General features: G+C 42.4%; 1 protein-coding gene across 2 annotated transcripts in view; it reads left to right on the top strand.

The window, feature by feature from the left end:
- The window catches only part of LOC134356176 (activin receptor type-1-like), a 77,039-nt gene that overhangs the window by 46,981 nt on the left and 13,406 nt on the right, over positions 1 to 16,652 (top strand). For both annotated transcript variants that reach the window (XM_063066887.1, XM_063066896.1), the window contains exons 7-8: positions 12,448 to 12,723; positions 13,468 to 13,665. In XM_063066887.1, the coding sequence (XP_062922957.1) occupies positions 12,448 to 12,723; positions 13,468 to 13,665 (474 nt within the window). The remainder of the gene's footprint in view (positions 1 to 12,447; positions 12,724 to 13,467; positions 13,666 to 16,652) is intronic.

Raw genomic sequence — 16,652 nt, 5'->3', positions numbered from 1 at the left:
TGCTCTCCTGCACACCACTGTTACAATGAGTGGTCTTTTGAGTTACTGTCACCTTCCAGTCTTTTTCATATTATTTGTTTTTGCACTATTTATAATTTAACTATTTAATACACAGGGTTACTGTAATTGATTTATTTTTCTATATTGCATTTTACTGCTGCTGCTAAATTAAATTTCTTGATAACTGGTGATTTTAATTCTGATTCTGTCAGCTTCAACTAGTTGGGTCATTCTCCTCTGGCCCCTCTCATTAGTATGCCATTTTCACCCACAGAACTGCTGCTCGTTGAATGTTTTTTGCTTTTGGTACCCGTAGCCCACTCACTGGGCTCATATGCAAACTTGGCTCATTAGCCAGCTCTGTTAACAGCCATATGACTCAGCGCCCTTTCGTAAACAATATACTTCTAGGGGCGGTATGGTCTGGGGTTCAACCAAGCAGGAACGTTGTGATATTCTGATTAACAGAACACTGATTTGAATGAATGCTGTGTAAATACTCCCCATACACGATTATCAGTCAGCAAGGTATAACAGATCGTACACTGCATACAATGAGAAAGAAAATATATTTGCTAATTTCAGCTTTATCAAACAGTTAATAAGAGAACAAAAAGAAAAGTATAAAAGGGCCCATTACAATTAAATCAGTCTAAATGTGCACATGCGTTGGAGTTTGTATCGTCCAAAAGCTGGGTATGACCATTTCTCACGGTGCTGAGTTCTCATCACCAATCACCGGTACAACTTCCCATCTTGGACTCCATCTCGCAAAGCACTCCTTGCAACTGTGTCTTTCTGTCGGATCAAATCCTACGGCCGTCTCTCCCGATCTTCTTTGTGTCCCCTGCCAAAAAGACCACAGACCCCACGAGTGTCCATCACAAAATCTCTCTCCGCCCACCTCTTTCTAGAATATTCTCCCAATTCCACCATCCTGATTGGCTGACACAGCATTCCTAAATTGAACATCGTAGCCCCTTATCTTTAGCCCAGTGGTCCCCAACCACCGGGCCGCAAAACGTGCTACCGGGCCGCGAGGAAACGATATGATTTGGCAATATGAAACGATACGAGTCAGCTGCACCTTTCCTCATTCCCTGTCACGCACTGTTGAACTTGAAATAACCTACCAAATCATACTAAATAACACATAAAACCTAAAATAACACTAACATATAGTAAAAGCAGGAATGATATGATAAATACACAGCCTATATAAAGTAGAAATAATGTATGCACAGTGTAGTTTCACTGAACAGAATCAGAAAGCTTAAGCCAAAACCGATTTGTAGGGGAAAAAAATCGGCACGTACATGCATGCGCACACAGGTGCCCGCGCAAGGCGTATTGGTAGTCTTTCTCAGGGTAAACACAAGTGTCCTGTATTTGACTGTTACTTTTGTCCCTTATTTAGGAGTGAGAAAGTTGGCAACCCTACTTGAACACACCCCCCCCCCACCACCCCACCCCCCCCCCCGGGTCGGCCGGTCCGCAAGGATATTGTCAATATTAAACCAGTCCGCGGTGCATAAAAGGTTGGGGACCCCTGCTTTAGCCAAAACCAAAATATTCTGCCAGCAGGACACTCAGCTTTTACTAAAAGCTACTAAGTGAACTACCCCACAGCATTAGCAGTAGAGATCTTAACTAGGGCATTACACATCATGATCTGTAAACTCCAGAGACTGTTATGTGTGAAAATCCTAGGAGATCAGCAGCTACTGAGATATTCAAACCAGCCCGCCTGGCACCAACAATCATTCGACTGTCAAAGTCACCATCCTGAAGCAACGTGATCAACTTGATTAGATATTTGCACTAATGAGCTAATGTACCTAATATAGTCAGTCCTGGGTATAACTCTAAACTGCAACCGGTGATGAGGCTCTGACTGGGGACTTTCAGAGCTTTGGGGAAAGTGGTGTTACCCGTAGTCATTCATTGTTCCCAGGGCCGCTCTGACTTGGAACGGTAGCACCTGCTCAGGATACGAGCGAAGGCCAACGGCAGATCCGGCAGGTTCAGTAGCTGAACTTATGACGGAGAAGGTGGATGAGCTGGGACCTCAAATGTCAACGGCTATAGTACAGGTGGATGAACATTTGGGAAGAGAAATGGCGATTTCTTTAGTTCGCCCAACGGTAGGCAATAGCAAGCCACCATTGCAATTTGCTAAGGAAACCACAGTCAAACTCACAAAATGTATCACACAACAACAGCGTCAAGAGGATCTTTGAGACAACTCAAGGTGTTTCGCTCGGTAGGGTTGATTCTGGCCAGCAGGGGATCCCCAACCATCATCAAGCTACTGCTCGTAAAATTAAAGTAACACAGAAGAAAATTATTGCCACTTGGAATGTAAGAACCCTATATCAAGCAGGAAAATTGGACCTTGTGATAAATGAAATGGAAAGACAAAAGATTAATATCATGGGAATTAGCGAAGTTCGTTGGATAGGTGCTGGAACATGTCAGATTAGAAATAAAACACTAGTTTATTCTTGTGGAACATCCCATACTAATGAGTAGGAATTCTTATGGATGAAAACATGGCAAAAAGTGTTTTAGGACATTGGGCAATATCAGAAAGAGTGCTCCTTGTTAGATTCAGAGGACAACCATTTGATTTAGCAATCATACAGGTATATGCACCGACAACAGATGGAACAAATGAAGATATAGATAAATTCTATGAAGAGCTTGAACAAGCAAAGAATGGATGCAAATCTCAAGATATTGTTATTGTCATGGGAGATCTAAATGCTAAAGTAGGACAAGGTGCTGATGGAAATACCATAGGAAAATTTGGACTGGGGAAAGAAATGAAAGAGGTGAGAAATGGGTAGAATGGTGCAAGATGAATAATCAGGTCATTATGAATACCTACTTTAAAAACCATCCAAGACGCTCGTGGACCTGGAGAAGTCCAGGTGATAACACTGGAAATCAAATTGACTTTATTACTATAAACCAAAGGTTTAGAAACTCAGTGACTCAATGCAAAATATATCCAAGTGCAGACTGTAATAGTGACCATAACCCAGTAGTATGTCATGTAGAAGTAAAACTTAAAAAACTAAAGAAGCAAATACCTGAACAATTCCTTGACTACTTGCAATTAATTAAAGAAGAAAACTTCAGACAAAAATTTACAATTGAAGTAAGGAATAGATTTCAAAGTCTAGAAATAGAATCTGTTAGATGATAGCAATCATGTAGAAATGAAATTTAACTCTCTAAAGGATACTTTGGTAGAATCAGCAAAGTCAGTGATTCCTAAAAAAGAAAAAAGCACAAAGAATAAATGGATGACAGATTAAATCAAAAATCTAATGGAATAAAGGAGACGGAAGAAAGCAAATCCTATAGAATATAAGTCCTGAGATAAAAAAGTTAAAAGCTTATGTCAAAAAGCCAAAGAAGAATGGTTAAACCAGGAATGTGAGCAAATAGAAAGAATCCCTGTTACTGATCCAAAAAGGTTACATCAACAAATCAAGAATACCACTGTTAAAAAGCTCCTCTGTTCTTCAGGTGGATGTTTGAAAGCAAAGGACGGTACCATTATCATGGAAAAAGAGATTATGAACAGATGGACTGAGTATATTCAGGAATTGTTTGAAGACGATCGAGGCGAAAAACCAGAAATTAAGAAAAACATTGAAGGTCCAAGTATTTTAAAATCTGAAATTCATAATGCAATAAATAAGATGAAGAAAGGAAAGGCAGCAGGTCCTGATGAATTAGTAATAGAACAAATTATTGCCCTTGAAGATTATGGAATTGAAAAACTTCCTGATGTAGTCAATGACATTTATGAGACTGGAATAATACCAGAAGAGATGAAAAAAATCAATATTTATCACTCTTCCTAAGAAAGCTGGAGCAATAGAATGTGAATTACATAGGACCATAAGTTTAATGAGTCATATCACCAAGATACTTCTAAGAATTTTGATGACTAAAGCTAAAAGTAAGATACAAGTTGAAATAGGCAAAGAACAATGTGGTTTTGTGAAAGACAAAAGACAAAAAATGTAATATTGATGTTAAGGATACTATCAGAACGAGCTATTCAAGTGCAAAAAGATTTGTTTGTTTTATCGAGTACACAAAAGCATTTGATAAAGTGAAGCACAATAAGTTATTTGAAATATTACAGAAAACTCTAGATCTAGATTCGAAAGATCTCCGCCCAATCAAAAATCTGTACTGGGAACAAACTACCGCTGTAAGAATAGATGGAGAAGTGAGTCAGTTTACGAAAATCAAGAGAGATGTTAGACAAGGGTGTGTTTTCTCCCGATTTATTTAATGTGTACAGTGAAACAATATTACAAAAAATAAGAGACATCTTGGGAATCAAAGTTGGCGGTGAAAACAATAATTTCAGATATGCAGATGACACTGTGTTAATTGCAAGTACGGAGGAAGAACTACAAAACTTAATTGATATAGTTGTTGAAGAAAGTGCAAAAATGGGTCTATTTATCAACTGCAAAAAGACAGAATGTATGGTGATATCCAAAAAGAAGAAGAATCCTATCTACAGGCTGAGAATAAATAGGGAAGACATAAAACAAGTGAAGAACTTTTGATACTTAGGAAGCTGGGTGACATCAGATGGCAGGTGCGACTTGGACATCAAAAGAAGAATAGGGATGGCAAAAGACACCTTCACGAGAATGAAGAGTATACTGACCAATACTAAACTAGGCATGACAACCCATCTCAGAGTACTGAAATGTTACGTTTATCCAGTTATGTTATATGGCTCAGAATGTTGGACAAGATCTAGTAACATGAGGAAACAAATTGTAGCAGCAGAGATGTAGTTTTTGAGGAAGATGCAAAGAATATCATGGACGAAACGAATATCTAACGAGGTCGTCATGAACAGAGCAAACACAAAAAGAGAAATAATGTATGAGATCATGAAGAGGCAACGTAACTTCATTGGACATGTGATTAGGAAAGAGGAGTTAGAATGCATGGTAATTATGGGAAAGATTGAAGGGAAGAAAGCAAGAGGAAGACAAAGACAAATGATGATGGAGACAGCAGCCAGAGAACTGGAAATGAATACTAATGAATCGATCCACCCAAAACAGGAGTGTGTGGGCCATGGCAGTTAAAGCTGAAACTGGGCACGGCACCTGATGATAATGACCTAATGAAGTGGCCATTAATTGTATATGGATCTAAGGTTAATGGAAGTGGAAGACTGACTGTGGAGGGATCTGAGTGAAGGTTGCTGCAGTACCAAGCCAAAAGCACAAACTAGTATCAGGATGGGGTGGTGATAAAACTGCTAAGATCCACAATTTTCATGGAGCTCTTACTTGCAGACTTCATTTCTTGGCAAATGGCTTAAGGAGTTAAACAAAACAAGCTCTCGGTGCAAATTTCTTCCATAAACTTGGACAAAATTGAGATAATGAAGTGTCAAGTCTGCATTTGGCGAAGTGTTGATAACACTGGACAACAAGTGCTGCTTTGTCAGAATTTTTTTGCTTAAAGCTGAATACAAATATAATTTCAGACTACTTGTATCACATAGGAATTTGAAGAGATAAGAAATTAACTTTTATTTGAATATAATGCATTTAATTGCATTACGGTGCTGACACTTTACAATAGCTTCAACTAAGCTTAAAGCTTTTCATTGATGATTTTTATTTGTACTCACTGTCTGCGGCTTCTCGCTTTAGTGTCCAACAATAATCAGCCAGCATTGATGGATTCCAGTTGCCCTGATGCAGTTCCCCCATGACGGCAATGTCCTGGTGAAACCTTCCACCGTGCTCGTCACTGACAACACCAAGACTTGCAGGGAAGAAGTCTAAATGGGAATGCGCAAAATGAATCTTTAGTGACGTGTTGCATTTCATGGTTTTGTATGCTTGAAGCATGGTGTTAACCAGCTGCACGTAGTTTGGTGCTGTGTAGATGCCAAGGAAGTTTTCAACAACATCCTTGAATGCTTTCCATGTGATTTTAGAAACACAGAAGCATAGAAAACCTACAGCACAATACAGGCCCTTCGGCCCACAAAACTGTGCTGAACATGTCCTTACCTTAAAAATTACATAGGGTTACCCATAGCCCTCTATTTTTCTGAGCTCCATATACCTGTCCAGGACTCTCTTAAAAGACCCTATCATATCTGCCTTCACCACTGTCACTGGCAGCCCATTCCACACACTACCACTCTCTGTGGGGATAAAAAAACTTACCTCTGACATCTCCTCTGTACCTACTTCCAAACACCTTAAAACTGTGCTCTCTCGTGCTCGCCATTGCAGCCCTGGGAAAAAGCCTCTGACTACCCACACAATCAATGCCTCTCATCATCTAATACACCTCTATCAGGTCACCTCTCAGCCTCTATCTCTCCAAGGAGAAAAGACTGAGTTCACTCAACCTATTCTCATAACGCATGCTCCCCAATTCAGGCAACATCCTTGTAAATCTCCTCTGCACCCTTCCTATAGTTTCCACATCCTTCCTACAGTAAGGCGACCAGAACTGAGCACAGTACTCCAAGTGGGGTCTGACCAGGGTCGTATATGGCTGTAACATTACCTCCCGGCTCCTAAACTCAATCTCATGACTGATGAAGGCCAATACATCGTATGCTTTTTTAACCACAGAGTCAACCTGCGCAGCAGCTTTGAGTGTCCTATGGACTCAGGCCTCAAGATCCCTCTGATCCTCCACCCTGCCAAGAGTCTTGCCATTAATACTATATTCTGTCATCATATTTGACCTACCAAAATAAACCACCTCACACTTGCCTTGTTTGAACTCCATCTGCCGCTTCTCAGCCCAGTTTTGCATCCTGTCAATGTCCCGCTGTGACAGCCCTCCACACTATCCACAGCACGCCCAACCATTGTGTCTTCAGCAAATTTACTAACCCATCCCTCCACTTCATCATCCAGGTCGTTTATAAAAATCACAAAGAGCAGGGGTCCCAGAACAGATCCCTGAGGCGCACCACTGGTCACTGGCCTCCATGCAGAATATGACCCGTCTACAACCACTCTTTTCCTTCTGTGGCCAAGCCAGTTCTGGATCCAGAAAATAATGTCCCCTTTCATCCCATGCGTCCTTACTTTCTCAACAAGCCTTGCATGGAGTACCTTGTCAAAAGCCTTGCTGAAATCCATATACACTACATCTACTGCTCCACATTCACCAGTGTGCTTAGTCACATCTTCAAAAAATTCAACCAGGCTCGTAAGACACGACCTGCCTTTGACACAGCCATGCTGACTGTTCCTAATCGTATTATGCCTCTCCAAATGTTCATAAATCCTGCCTTTCAGGATCTTCTCCATCAACTTACCAACCTCTAAAGTAAGACTCACTGGTCTATAATTTCCTGGGCTATCTCTACTCCCTTTCTTGAATGTGAACAACACCTGCAACTCTCCAATCCTCCGGAACCTCTCCCGTCCTCGATGATGCAAAGATCGTCGCCAGAGACTCAGCAATCTCCTCCCTCGCCTCCCACAGAACTCTGGGGTACATCTTGTCCGGTCCTGGTGACTTAACCAACTTGATGATTTCCAAAAGCTCCAGCACATCCTCTTCCTTAATATCTACATGCTCAAGCTTTTCAGTCTGCTGTAAGTCATCCTTACAATCGTCAAGATCCTTTTCTGTAGTGAATACTGATCCAAAGTACTCATTAAGTATTTCTGCTATCTCCTGCGGTTCCATACACACTTCTCCACTGTCACACTTGATTGGTCCTATTCTCTCACATCTTATCATCTTGCCCTTCACATACTTGTAGAATGCCTTGGCGTTTTCCTAAATCCTGCCCGCCAAGGCCTTCTCATGCCCCTTCTGGCTCTCGTAATTTCTTCCTTTAGCTCCTTCCTGCTAGCCTTATAATCTTCTAGATCTCTATTATTACCTAGTTTTTTGAACCTTTCGTAAGTTCTTACTTTTCTTCTTGACTAGATTTACAACAGCCTTTGTACACCACGGTTCCTGTACCCTACAGTCCTTACCCTGTCTTATTGGAACTTACCTATGCAGAACTCCACACAACTATCCCCTGAACATTTGCCACACTTCTTCCGTACATTTCTCTGAGAACATCCGTTCCCAATCTATACTTCCAAGTTCCTTCCCGATAGCCTCATATTTCCCCTTTACTCCAATTAAACACTGCTGTGGTAAAGGGAATAGAATTGTGATCACACTATCTCCAAAATTCTCTCCCACTGAGAGATCTGACAACTGACCAGGTTCATTTCCCAACACCAGATCAAGTACAGTCTCTCCTCTTGTAGGCTTATCTACATATTGTGTTAAGAAACCTTGAACACACCTAACAAACTCAACCCCATCTAAACCCCTTGCTCCAGGGAGATGCCGATCAATATTTGGGAAATTAAAATCTCTCACCACGACAACCTTCTTATTATTACTCCTTTTCAGAATCTGTCTCCCTATCTGCTCCTCGATGTCCCTGTTACTATTGGGTGGTCTATAAAAACACCCAGTAGAGTTATTGACCCTTTCCTGTTTCTAACTTCCACCCACAGAGACTCCGTAGACAATCCCTCCATGACTTCCTCCTTTTCTGCAGCCGTGACACTATCTCTGATCAACAGTGCCAAGCCCCCACCTCTTTTGCCTCCCTCCCTGTTCTTTCTGAAACATCTGAAGTCTGACACTCGAAGTAACCATTCTTGCCCCTGAGCCATCCAAGTCTCTGAATGGCCACAACATCATAGCTCCAAGTACTGATCCACGCTCTAAGCTCAGCCGCTTTGTTCATAATACTCCTTGCATTAAAATAGACACATCTCAAGTGCCTTCTCTATCACCTACCTATCCTCCCTCTCACACTGTCTACAAGCTTTCTCTATTTGTGAGCTAACCGCCCCTTCCTCCATCTCCTCAGTTTGGTTCCCACCCCCCAGCAATCCTAGTTGAAACTCTCCCCTTAACAAACCTCCCCACCAGGATATTGGTCCCCCTGGGATTCAAGTGCAACCCATCCTTTTTGTACAGGTCACTCCTGCCCCAAAAGAGATCCCAATGATCCAGAAATCTGAATTCCTACCCCCTGCTCCAGCCACGCATTTATCCTCTACCTCACTGTATTCCTATACTTACTGTCACGTGGCACAGACAGTAATCCCAAGATGACTACCTTTGAGACCTGCTTCTCAACTTCCTTCTTAACTCCCTGTAGTCTGCTTTCAGGACCTCCTCCCTTTTCCTGCCTATGACATTGGTACCAATGTGTACCACAACCTCTGGCTGTTCTCCTTCCCACTTCAGGATATCGTGGACGCGATCAGAGACGTCCCGGACCCTGGCACCTGGGAGGCAAACTACCATCCATGCTTCCTTCCTGCGTCCACAGAATCACCTGTCTGACCCCCTAACTATAGAGTTCCCAATCACTGCTGCCATCTCTTCCTTTCACTACCCATCTGAGCCACAGGGCCAGACTCTGTGCCGGAGGCACGACCACTGTTGCTTCCCCCCGGCAGCCCCCCCCCCCCCCCAGCAGTACTCAAGCAGGAGTACTTATTGTTAAGGGGCACAGCCACAGGGGTACTCTCTAGCCTCTGACTCCTGCCCTTCCCTCTCCTGACTGTTACCCACTTGTCTGTCTCTTGAGTCCCCGGTGTGACTACCTGCCTATAGCTCCTCTCTATCACCTCCTCACTCTCCCTAGCCAGACGAAGGTCATCGAGCTGCATCTTCAGTTCCCTAACACTATCCCTCAGGAGCTGCAACTCGACGCACCTGGCACAGATGTAGGTGCCTGGGAGTCTCCAGGACTTACCATGTCTGACACCGAGCACAGAACACTGGCCTCACACACATATTTCCTGTCTGTAATCTACACAGATAATCTACCTCACCTCGACCCATTATCACCGAAGCCCCGTTCAGCCAAAGGCTTTCTACTCTGTCTCCCTCTCCTCTGTTGCCCGCTCTATAAAGTTGTCTCCTTTTAAACTCTTCTTGCTGATCTCACTGGCTGACGTCCATGTGCTTACACAGTTGTGCTCCGATCAAATCACTGAAGAAATAACAGTCTCCTTTTAAACTCTTCTCACTGTCCTCAGTGGCTGATGTCCACACACTTGCACAGTTGTGCCCCTATCAAACCAGTGAAGAAATAATTTACTCTGGTTCCACAAGAAGTTCTTCGAATTGCCTATCATTGATGACCTGTTTGATTTGTGGACGAACAAAAATGCCTTACTTAATCTTGGCACCAGTTATTCTGACTCGAATTATGAATTGAAATAAGAAATACAGGCAATCTCAAAACAAAAAAAAGTTGCGTGACAGGAAATTTCATGGTGATTTTCGTGATCAGCTGCCCAAAATCCGTAAGATACACTCAAAAGTATTTAGGAAGCAAAATCTTTGTGGTCCAGTATAATTTCTATTCAGGGTGCTCAGCTGGTCCTGGGATTGGAAGCTCGTTTGGGTGAGTGAGTGGGGTTGAGGGATGGGAAAGGCGTTTGTTTTGCTGATCCTGTTGGAATATTGTGGATTTGCTATGTTGGCGCCAGAATGGTGACACTTATGGGCTGTATCCATCATATCCTCAGATCGTGTTGGTTGTTAACATATTTCACTGTATGTTTCAATGTTCATGTGGTAAATGAATTTGAATCTGGGTTTAAGAATTTCATTCAAGGTTTTAAGTTTTGCAAGTTAGAGAGAAAAAGATCTTAAACTCAAGTGAGGAAAAGTTCTTAAAAAAAATACAAAAGTTGGTTAAAAAGGCCATTTTGTTATTGATTGTACCAGTTTAAGTAAATTCATTACTCTATTGCTGTTTTCAGAATTGTGATGTGAGATATGATGATTGTCCATTTCAAAAATGTTAAAGACAGTGTGCTAAAACCTAATTCAGAATGATGAGAATGAATTGGAAAGGTTCAACAAATCAATGCACTCCAGGGAGTCTGGAAAAGGTTCCTAAGTACATATGGCTGAAATGTACTCTCAGTAGCCACTTTATCATGTCTAGGAGTGGAACCGTTTGTAGTCTTCTACTGCTGTAGCCCATCTACTTTAAGGTTCGACATGTTGTGCATTCAGAAATGCGCTTCTGCACACCACTGTTGTAACGTGTGGTTATTTGAGTTACTCTTGGCTTCCTATCAGCTTGAATCAGTCTGGTCATTTTCCTCTGATCTCATTAACAAGATATTTTCATCCACAGAATGGCCCCTCACTGGAAATGTTTGGGGTTTTTTTTGTACTATTCTCTGCAAACTCATGAGAATGCTATGTGTGAACTCTCAGGAGATCAGCAGTTTCTGAGATATTCAAACCACCCCGTCTGGCACCAACAATCATTCCACAGTTAAATTCACTTAGGTCACATTCCTTCTCCATTCTGATGTTTGGGCTAAATGACTGATCCTCTTGATTTTGTTTATATGGTTTAATGCATTGAGTTGCTACCACATGATTGGCTGATTAGATATTTGCATTAACGAGCAAGAGTGCTGGTGTACCTAATAAAGTGGCCACTGAACAAGGTTCCCTCTTTAGGTGTGCGCACACACACGTCTTTTGCTGATAACGCACAAAGGAATTAAAACTGCTAAAAGGTTGTCACCCTCTACCTTATGTTAAGTATATTTCTCAATTATACAAAATCACATAAAGCAGAATGGCTTAATGAAACAGTAGAAGCTGCTGCACCAAAAGCTCATGAGGTCAGGAACATGCAGCTGCGAGAAATATTTATGTACAATCCTGAAACTGCTGTTACCTGCGTATTGTCGCAATGCAAAAATTGCTGGAGTATTTGCAAATGGGAAGAAGTGGAGTGATATTTGGAAACTTGACTTTTTAAAAGTGTCCTTTAGCAAGCAAATCACATATGGATAGGGTGCAAAAGCTCCAGTGAGGAAATTCTTCATTACTTGCTGAAGGCCTGCTACGCAAGTTCTCTGGGAGTGCAGATGAATGAGAGTGAAAATGATCAACCCCAGAGGAGATCAAAGTTCTTGTCGGCAGTGTTTTGCTGGCTGTTAAAAGGAATACTTCTATATATAAAATTCAACACACACATGTTGTTGGCACTGGGCTGGTCATTACAAATGAGAGGGAACATTGCCACTGAGTGTGTGTAACGTCTGGACAAAAGTACAGTCGATATTTCGGGTCGAAATGTCGACCGTACTTTTTTTCATAGATGCTGCCTGGTCCGCTGAGTTTCTTCAGCATTTTGTGTGTGTTGCTCAGATTTCCAGCGTCTGCAGATTTTCTCTTGTCTGTGTGGTAAAATGCAATGAGTACAGCATACGCAAAGGTACTTTGCACTTGTCCATGCATTCTTTATATATTCAGATTCCTCTTTATGCCTTAATTTCGATATTTATACGTTTCATTTTCTTGTTATTGATAGTAGATATTTTGATTTTCTTGAAGGTTTCATTGCGTCAGATATGACTTCGAGGAATTCGAGCACTCAGCTGTGGCTCATCACTCATTATCATGAAAATGGTTCACTTTACGACTACTTGCAACGTAACACAGTGGACACTGTGGTCTGCCTCAATTTTGCCTTGTCTATCGCCAACGGACTGGTACACCTCCACAATGAAATTTTTGGAACTGAGGGAAAACCTGCAATTGCTCACAGGGATTTGAAAAGCAAAAATATCTTAGTTAAAAAAAATCTGCACTGTTGCATTGCTGATCTTGGTGAGTTTTTAAAAATGTCACCTTATCAACACTTTTGAAGAAAATGACTAAATGATGAGGAAGGCAAATGTAATGTTAGCATTCATTTTGAGAGGACTAGAATATAAGAGCAAGGGATGCAATGCTGAGGGTTTATAGGGCATTGGTCAGACCACAGTTGGAGTATTGTGAGCAGTTTTGGGCCCCTTATCTAAGAAAAGATGTGCCGGCTTTGGAGAGAGTCCACAGGAGGTTCCAAGAATGAAAGGGTAAATGTGTGAGGAGCGCTTGATGGCTCTAGGCCTGTACTTGCTGGAGTTTAAAAGAATGAGAGGGGATCTCGTTGAAACATGTTGAATATTCAGAGGCCCAGAGGTTTTCAGTAATGGGGTAAGTCTAGGACCAGAAGGCTCAGCCTCAATGCAAAGACATATGAGGAGGAATTTCTTTAGCCAGACGGTGGTGGAGTTTGCTCACAGACAGCTGTGGAGGCCAAGTCATTGGGTATATTTAAAGTGGAGGTGGATAGGTTATTGATTAGTAAGTGTGTCAGATGTTACAGGGAGAAGGGAGGAGAATGGGGTTGAGGGGGATAATAAGTCAGCTATTACGGAATGGCAAAGCAGGTTTGATGAGCTGAATGGCCTAATTCTCCTTTATGGTTTATGGCAGGGTTTCCACCGTTATTGGTAGGGGCTAATGGTTGGGAGCGAGTGTTTTATGAACTAAATGATAATTGTGTTAAACACCTGTCTCTCTTTGTAGGATTAGCAGTGATGCATTCACAAACCAATAATCAATTAGATGTTGGAAATAATCCGAAAGTGGGCACCAAACGTTACATGGCTCCAGAGGTACTTGATGAATCTATTCAAGTTGACTGCTTTGATGCCTACAAACGTGTGGACATCTGGGCATTTGGACTTGTTTTGTGGGAAGTAACGAGAAGAACATTCAGTAACGGTGAGCATTACTACAACCACTAAAACTTTTTTGTTTACTGGTCATCATAATAAATTGGAATTTTATGAAAAGTAAATTACTTGAAGAGAAAATACTGCTGCATAACAGCATAGTATCAACTGGTTGTATTCTTTCAAAATTCTGTCATAGCAGTTACTGCAATGGTTTGCAGTGCCCGCTGTAAGGTTCAGGGTTCAGTTCCCGCTGCTGTATGTAAGGGATTTGTCCTCTCCGTTCTTCTGGGTATTTCAGTTTCCTCCCACTCTCCAAAGACTTGTGGGTTAGGGTGCGTAAGTTGTGACCACTGGAAGCATGGCGAGACTTGCGGGTTGCCTCCAGCACATCTCATTGACACGAGCAATGCATTTCACCGTTTCAGTGTATGTGTGACAAATACGGGGCCTATCAGTGGCGTCAACAGAGCTCTACGAAGAGCTAGTTCTCGCAGGTCAGCGGCGGTTAATTAAAAAGGGAACTTCAAGAGCGTTTGTCCATTGCATGGGGCCTATCAGTGGCATCAACAGAGCTTTACAAGGAGGTATTTCTCACAGGTTGGCGGTGGTTATTTTAAAAGGGAGCTTCGAGGGCGTTTGTCCATTGCATGGGGCCTATCAGCAGCACCAACAGACCTCTACGAACAGAAGGATAAGTGGAACAGTCATTGTCAGGAGTAAGCCAGTGGCGAGAGTAGAAGCGACAGGCTTTGGCTCAAAGGAGGCTTCGACTCTGTGTAAAGCGTCTGTTAAAGTTTCCTTTTTACTTTTTTTCTTCTTTTACCATACCATTTCTATGGCTGTGGTGTGCTCTTCGTGCCAGATGTTGGAGTTTTGGGAGACCTAAAGTCTCCTGGGTACTACGTCTGCATGAAGTGCATTCACTGCAGCTCCTTGAAGACCATGTTAGGGATCTGGAGGAGCAACTGGCTGACTTTCATCTTGTACGGGAGAGTGAGGATATGATTGATCAAAGTTACAAGGAAGTAGTCACCCCGAAGTTGCAGGAGGCAAGTAGCTGGGTGACTGTCAGGAGAAATGGAAGTAGGCAGTTAGAGCGGAGTACCCCTGTGGCTATTCCCCTCAAAAACAAGTATACTGCTTTGGATACTTCTGTGGGGGATGACCTCCTGGGAGAATGCCACGGGGACTTGGTTACAGGCACTGAGCATGGGTCCATGGTGTAGAAGGGAAAGAGAGAGAAGGGAGCAGTAATGATAGGGAACTCAATAGTGAGGGGAACAGACAGGAGATTCTGTGGACGTGAACGGGACACCCGGATGGTATGTTGCCTCCCAGGTGCCAGGGTCAGGGATGTCGCAGATCGCATCCACGTTTTGGAGAGGGAGGGGTGCAGCCAGATGTCTTGATGCATATTGGTACCAATGACATAGGAAGGAAAAGCAATGAAGTCCTGAAACGAGAATTGAGAGAGCTAGGTAGAAAGCAGAGAAGCAGGACCTCCCGGCTAGTAATTTTTGGATTGCTGCCTGTGCCGCGCGCCAGTGAGGGTAGAAACAGGATGATTCGGTAGATAAATGTGTGGCTGAGAAACTGGTGCAGGGGGCAGGGCTTCAGGTACTTGGATAACTGGGATCTCTTCTGGGGGAGGTATGACCAGTTCAAAAGTGACAGGTTACACTGAACCAGAGGGGGACCAATATTCTCGTGAGCAGGTTTATTAGAGCTGTTGGGGAGGGTTTACAGGGGGGAGGGAACTCTATTGAAGGGACTCATGATAGGACGAATGGTAAAAAAGTAAAGATGGCGTGCAGTCAGACTGTCAGGGAAGGCAGGCAAGTGATGGGACTTAGTTGCAGCCAACAGGCTGAGTACCAAATCATTAGGAATGCAGATTCAGAAAGGATAGCAAATACAGTACTCAAGGTGTTGTATCTGAATGCACGTAGTATAAGAAATAAGGTGGGTGATCTTGTTGCAATATTACGAATTACCAGGTAAGATGTTGTGACCATCACTGAATTATGGCTGAAAGATGGTTGTAGTTCGGAGAGATAGGAAGGTAGGCAGAGGGGGTGGTGTGGCTCTACTGGTAAAGAATAGCATCAAATCAGTAAAAAGATGTGACATGGGATCAGAAGATGTTGAATCCTTTAAGAAACTGCAAGGGTAAAAGGACATTGATGGCAGTTATATACAGGCCTCCCAACAGTGGCTGGGAGGCTGACCACAGGTTACAACAGGAAATAGAAAAGGCTAGTCAAAATGGCAATGTTATGGTAGTCGTGGGAGGTTTTAACATGTAGGTTGATTGGGAAAATCAGGTTGGTCATGGATCACAAGAGAGTGAGTTTGTTGAATGCCTAAGAGAGCTTTTTAGAGCAGTTTGTCGTTGAGCCTACTAGGGGATCAGCTGTACTGGACTGGATGTTATGTAATGAACCAGAGGCGATTAGGGAGCTTAAGATAAAAGAACCCTTAGGAAAAAATGATCACAATATGATTGTATTCAACATAAAATTTGATAGGAAGAAAGTAAAGTCTGACGTAGCAGTAATTCAGTGGAGTAAGGGAAATTACAGTGATCTGAGAGAGGAGTTGGCCAAAGTAAATTGGAAGGAGCTGCTGGCAGGGATGTCAGCAGAGCAGCAATGATGTGCATTTCTGGGAAAAATGAGGAAGGTGCAGGACATGTGTATTCCAAAAATGAAGAAGTACTCAAATGGTAAAATACTCAAACCATGGCTGACAAGGGAAGTCAAAGCTATTGTAAAAGCAAAAGAAAATGCATACAACAAAGCAAAAATTAATGGGAAAATAGAGGATTGGGAAGTTTTTAAAAACCCACAGAGGGCAACTGAAAAAAAATCATTAGAAGGGAAAAGATGAAATATGAAAGCAAGCTAGCAAACAATATCAAAGTGAATAGTATATTAAAGATAAAAGAGAAATGACAGCGGATATAAGACCGCTAGAAAATGAGGCAGGAGAAATAATAGCGGGGGACAAAGAGATGGCTGATGAACAAGTGAG

Source organism: Mobula hypostoma, chromosome 1 (assembly GCF_963921235.1).
Source record: "Mobula hypostoma chromosome 1, sMobHyp1.1, whole genome shotgun sequence".
Taxonomy (NCBI): Eukaryota; Metazoa; Chordata; class Chondrichthyes; order Myliobatiformes; family Myliobatidae; genus Mobula; species Mobula hypostoma.
This window is presented reverse-complemented; position numbering and strand designations above follow the sequence as displayed.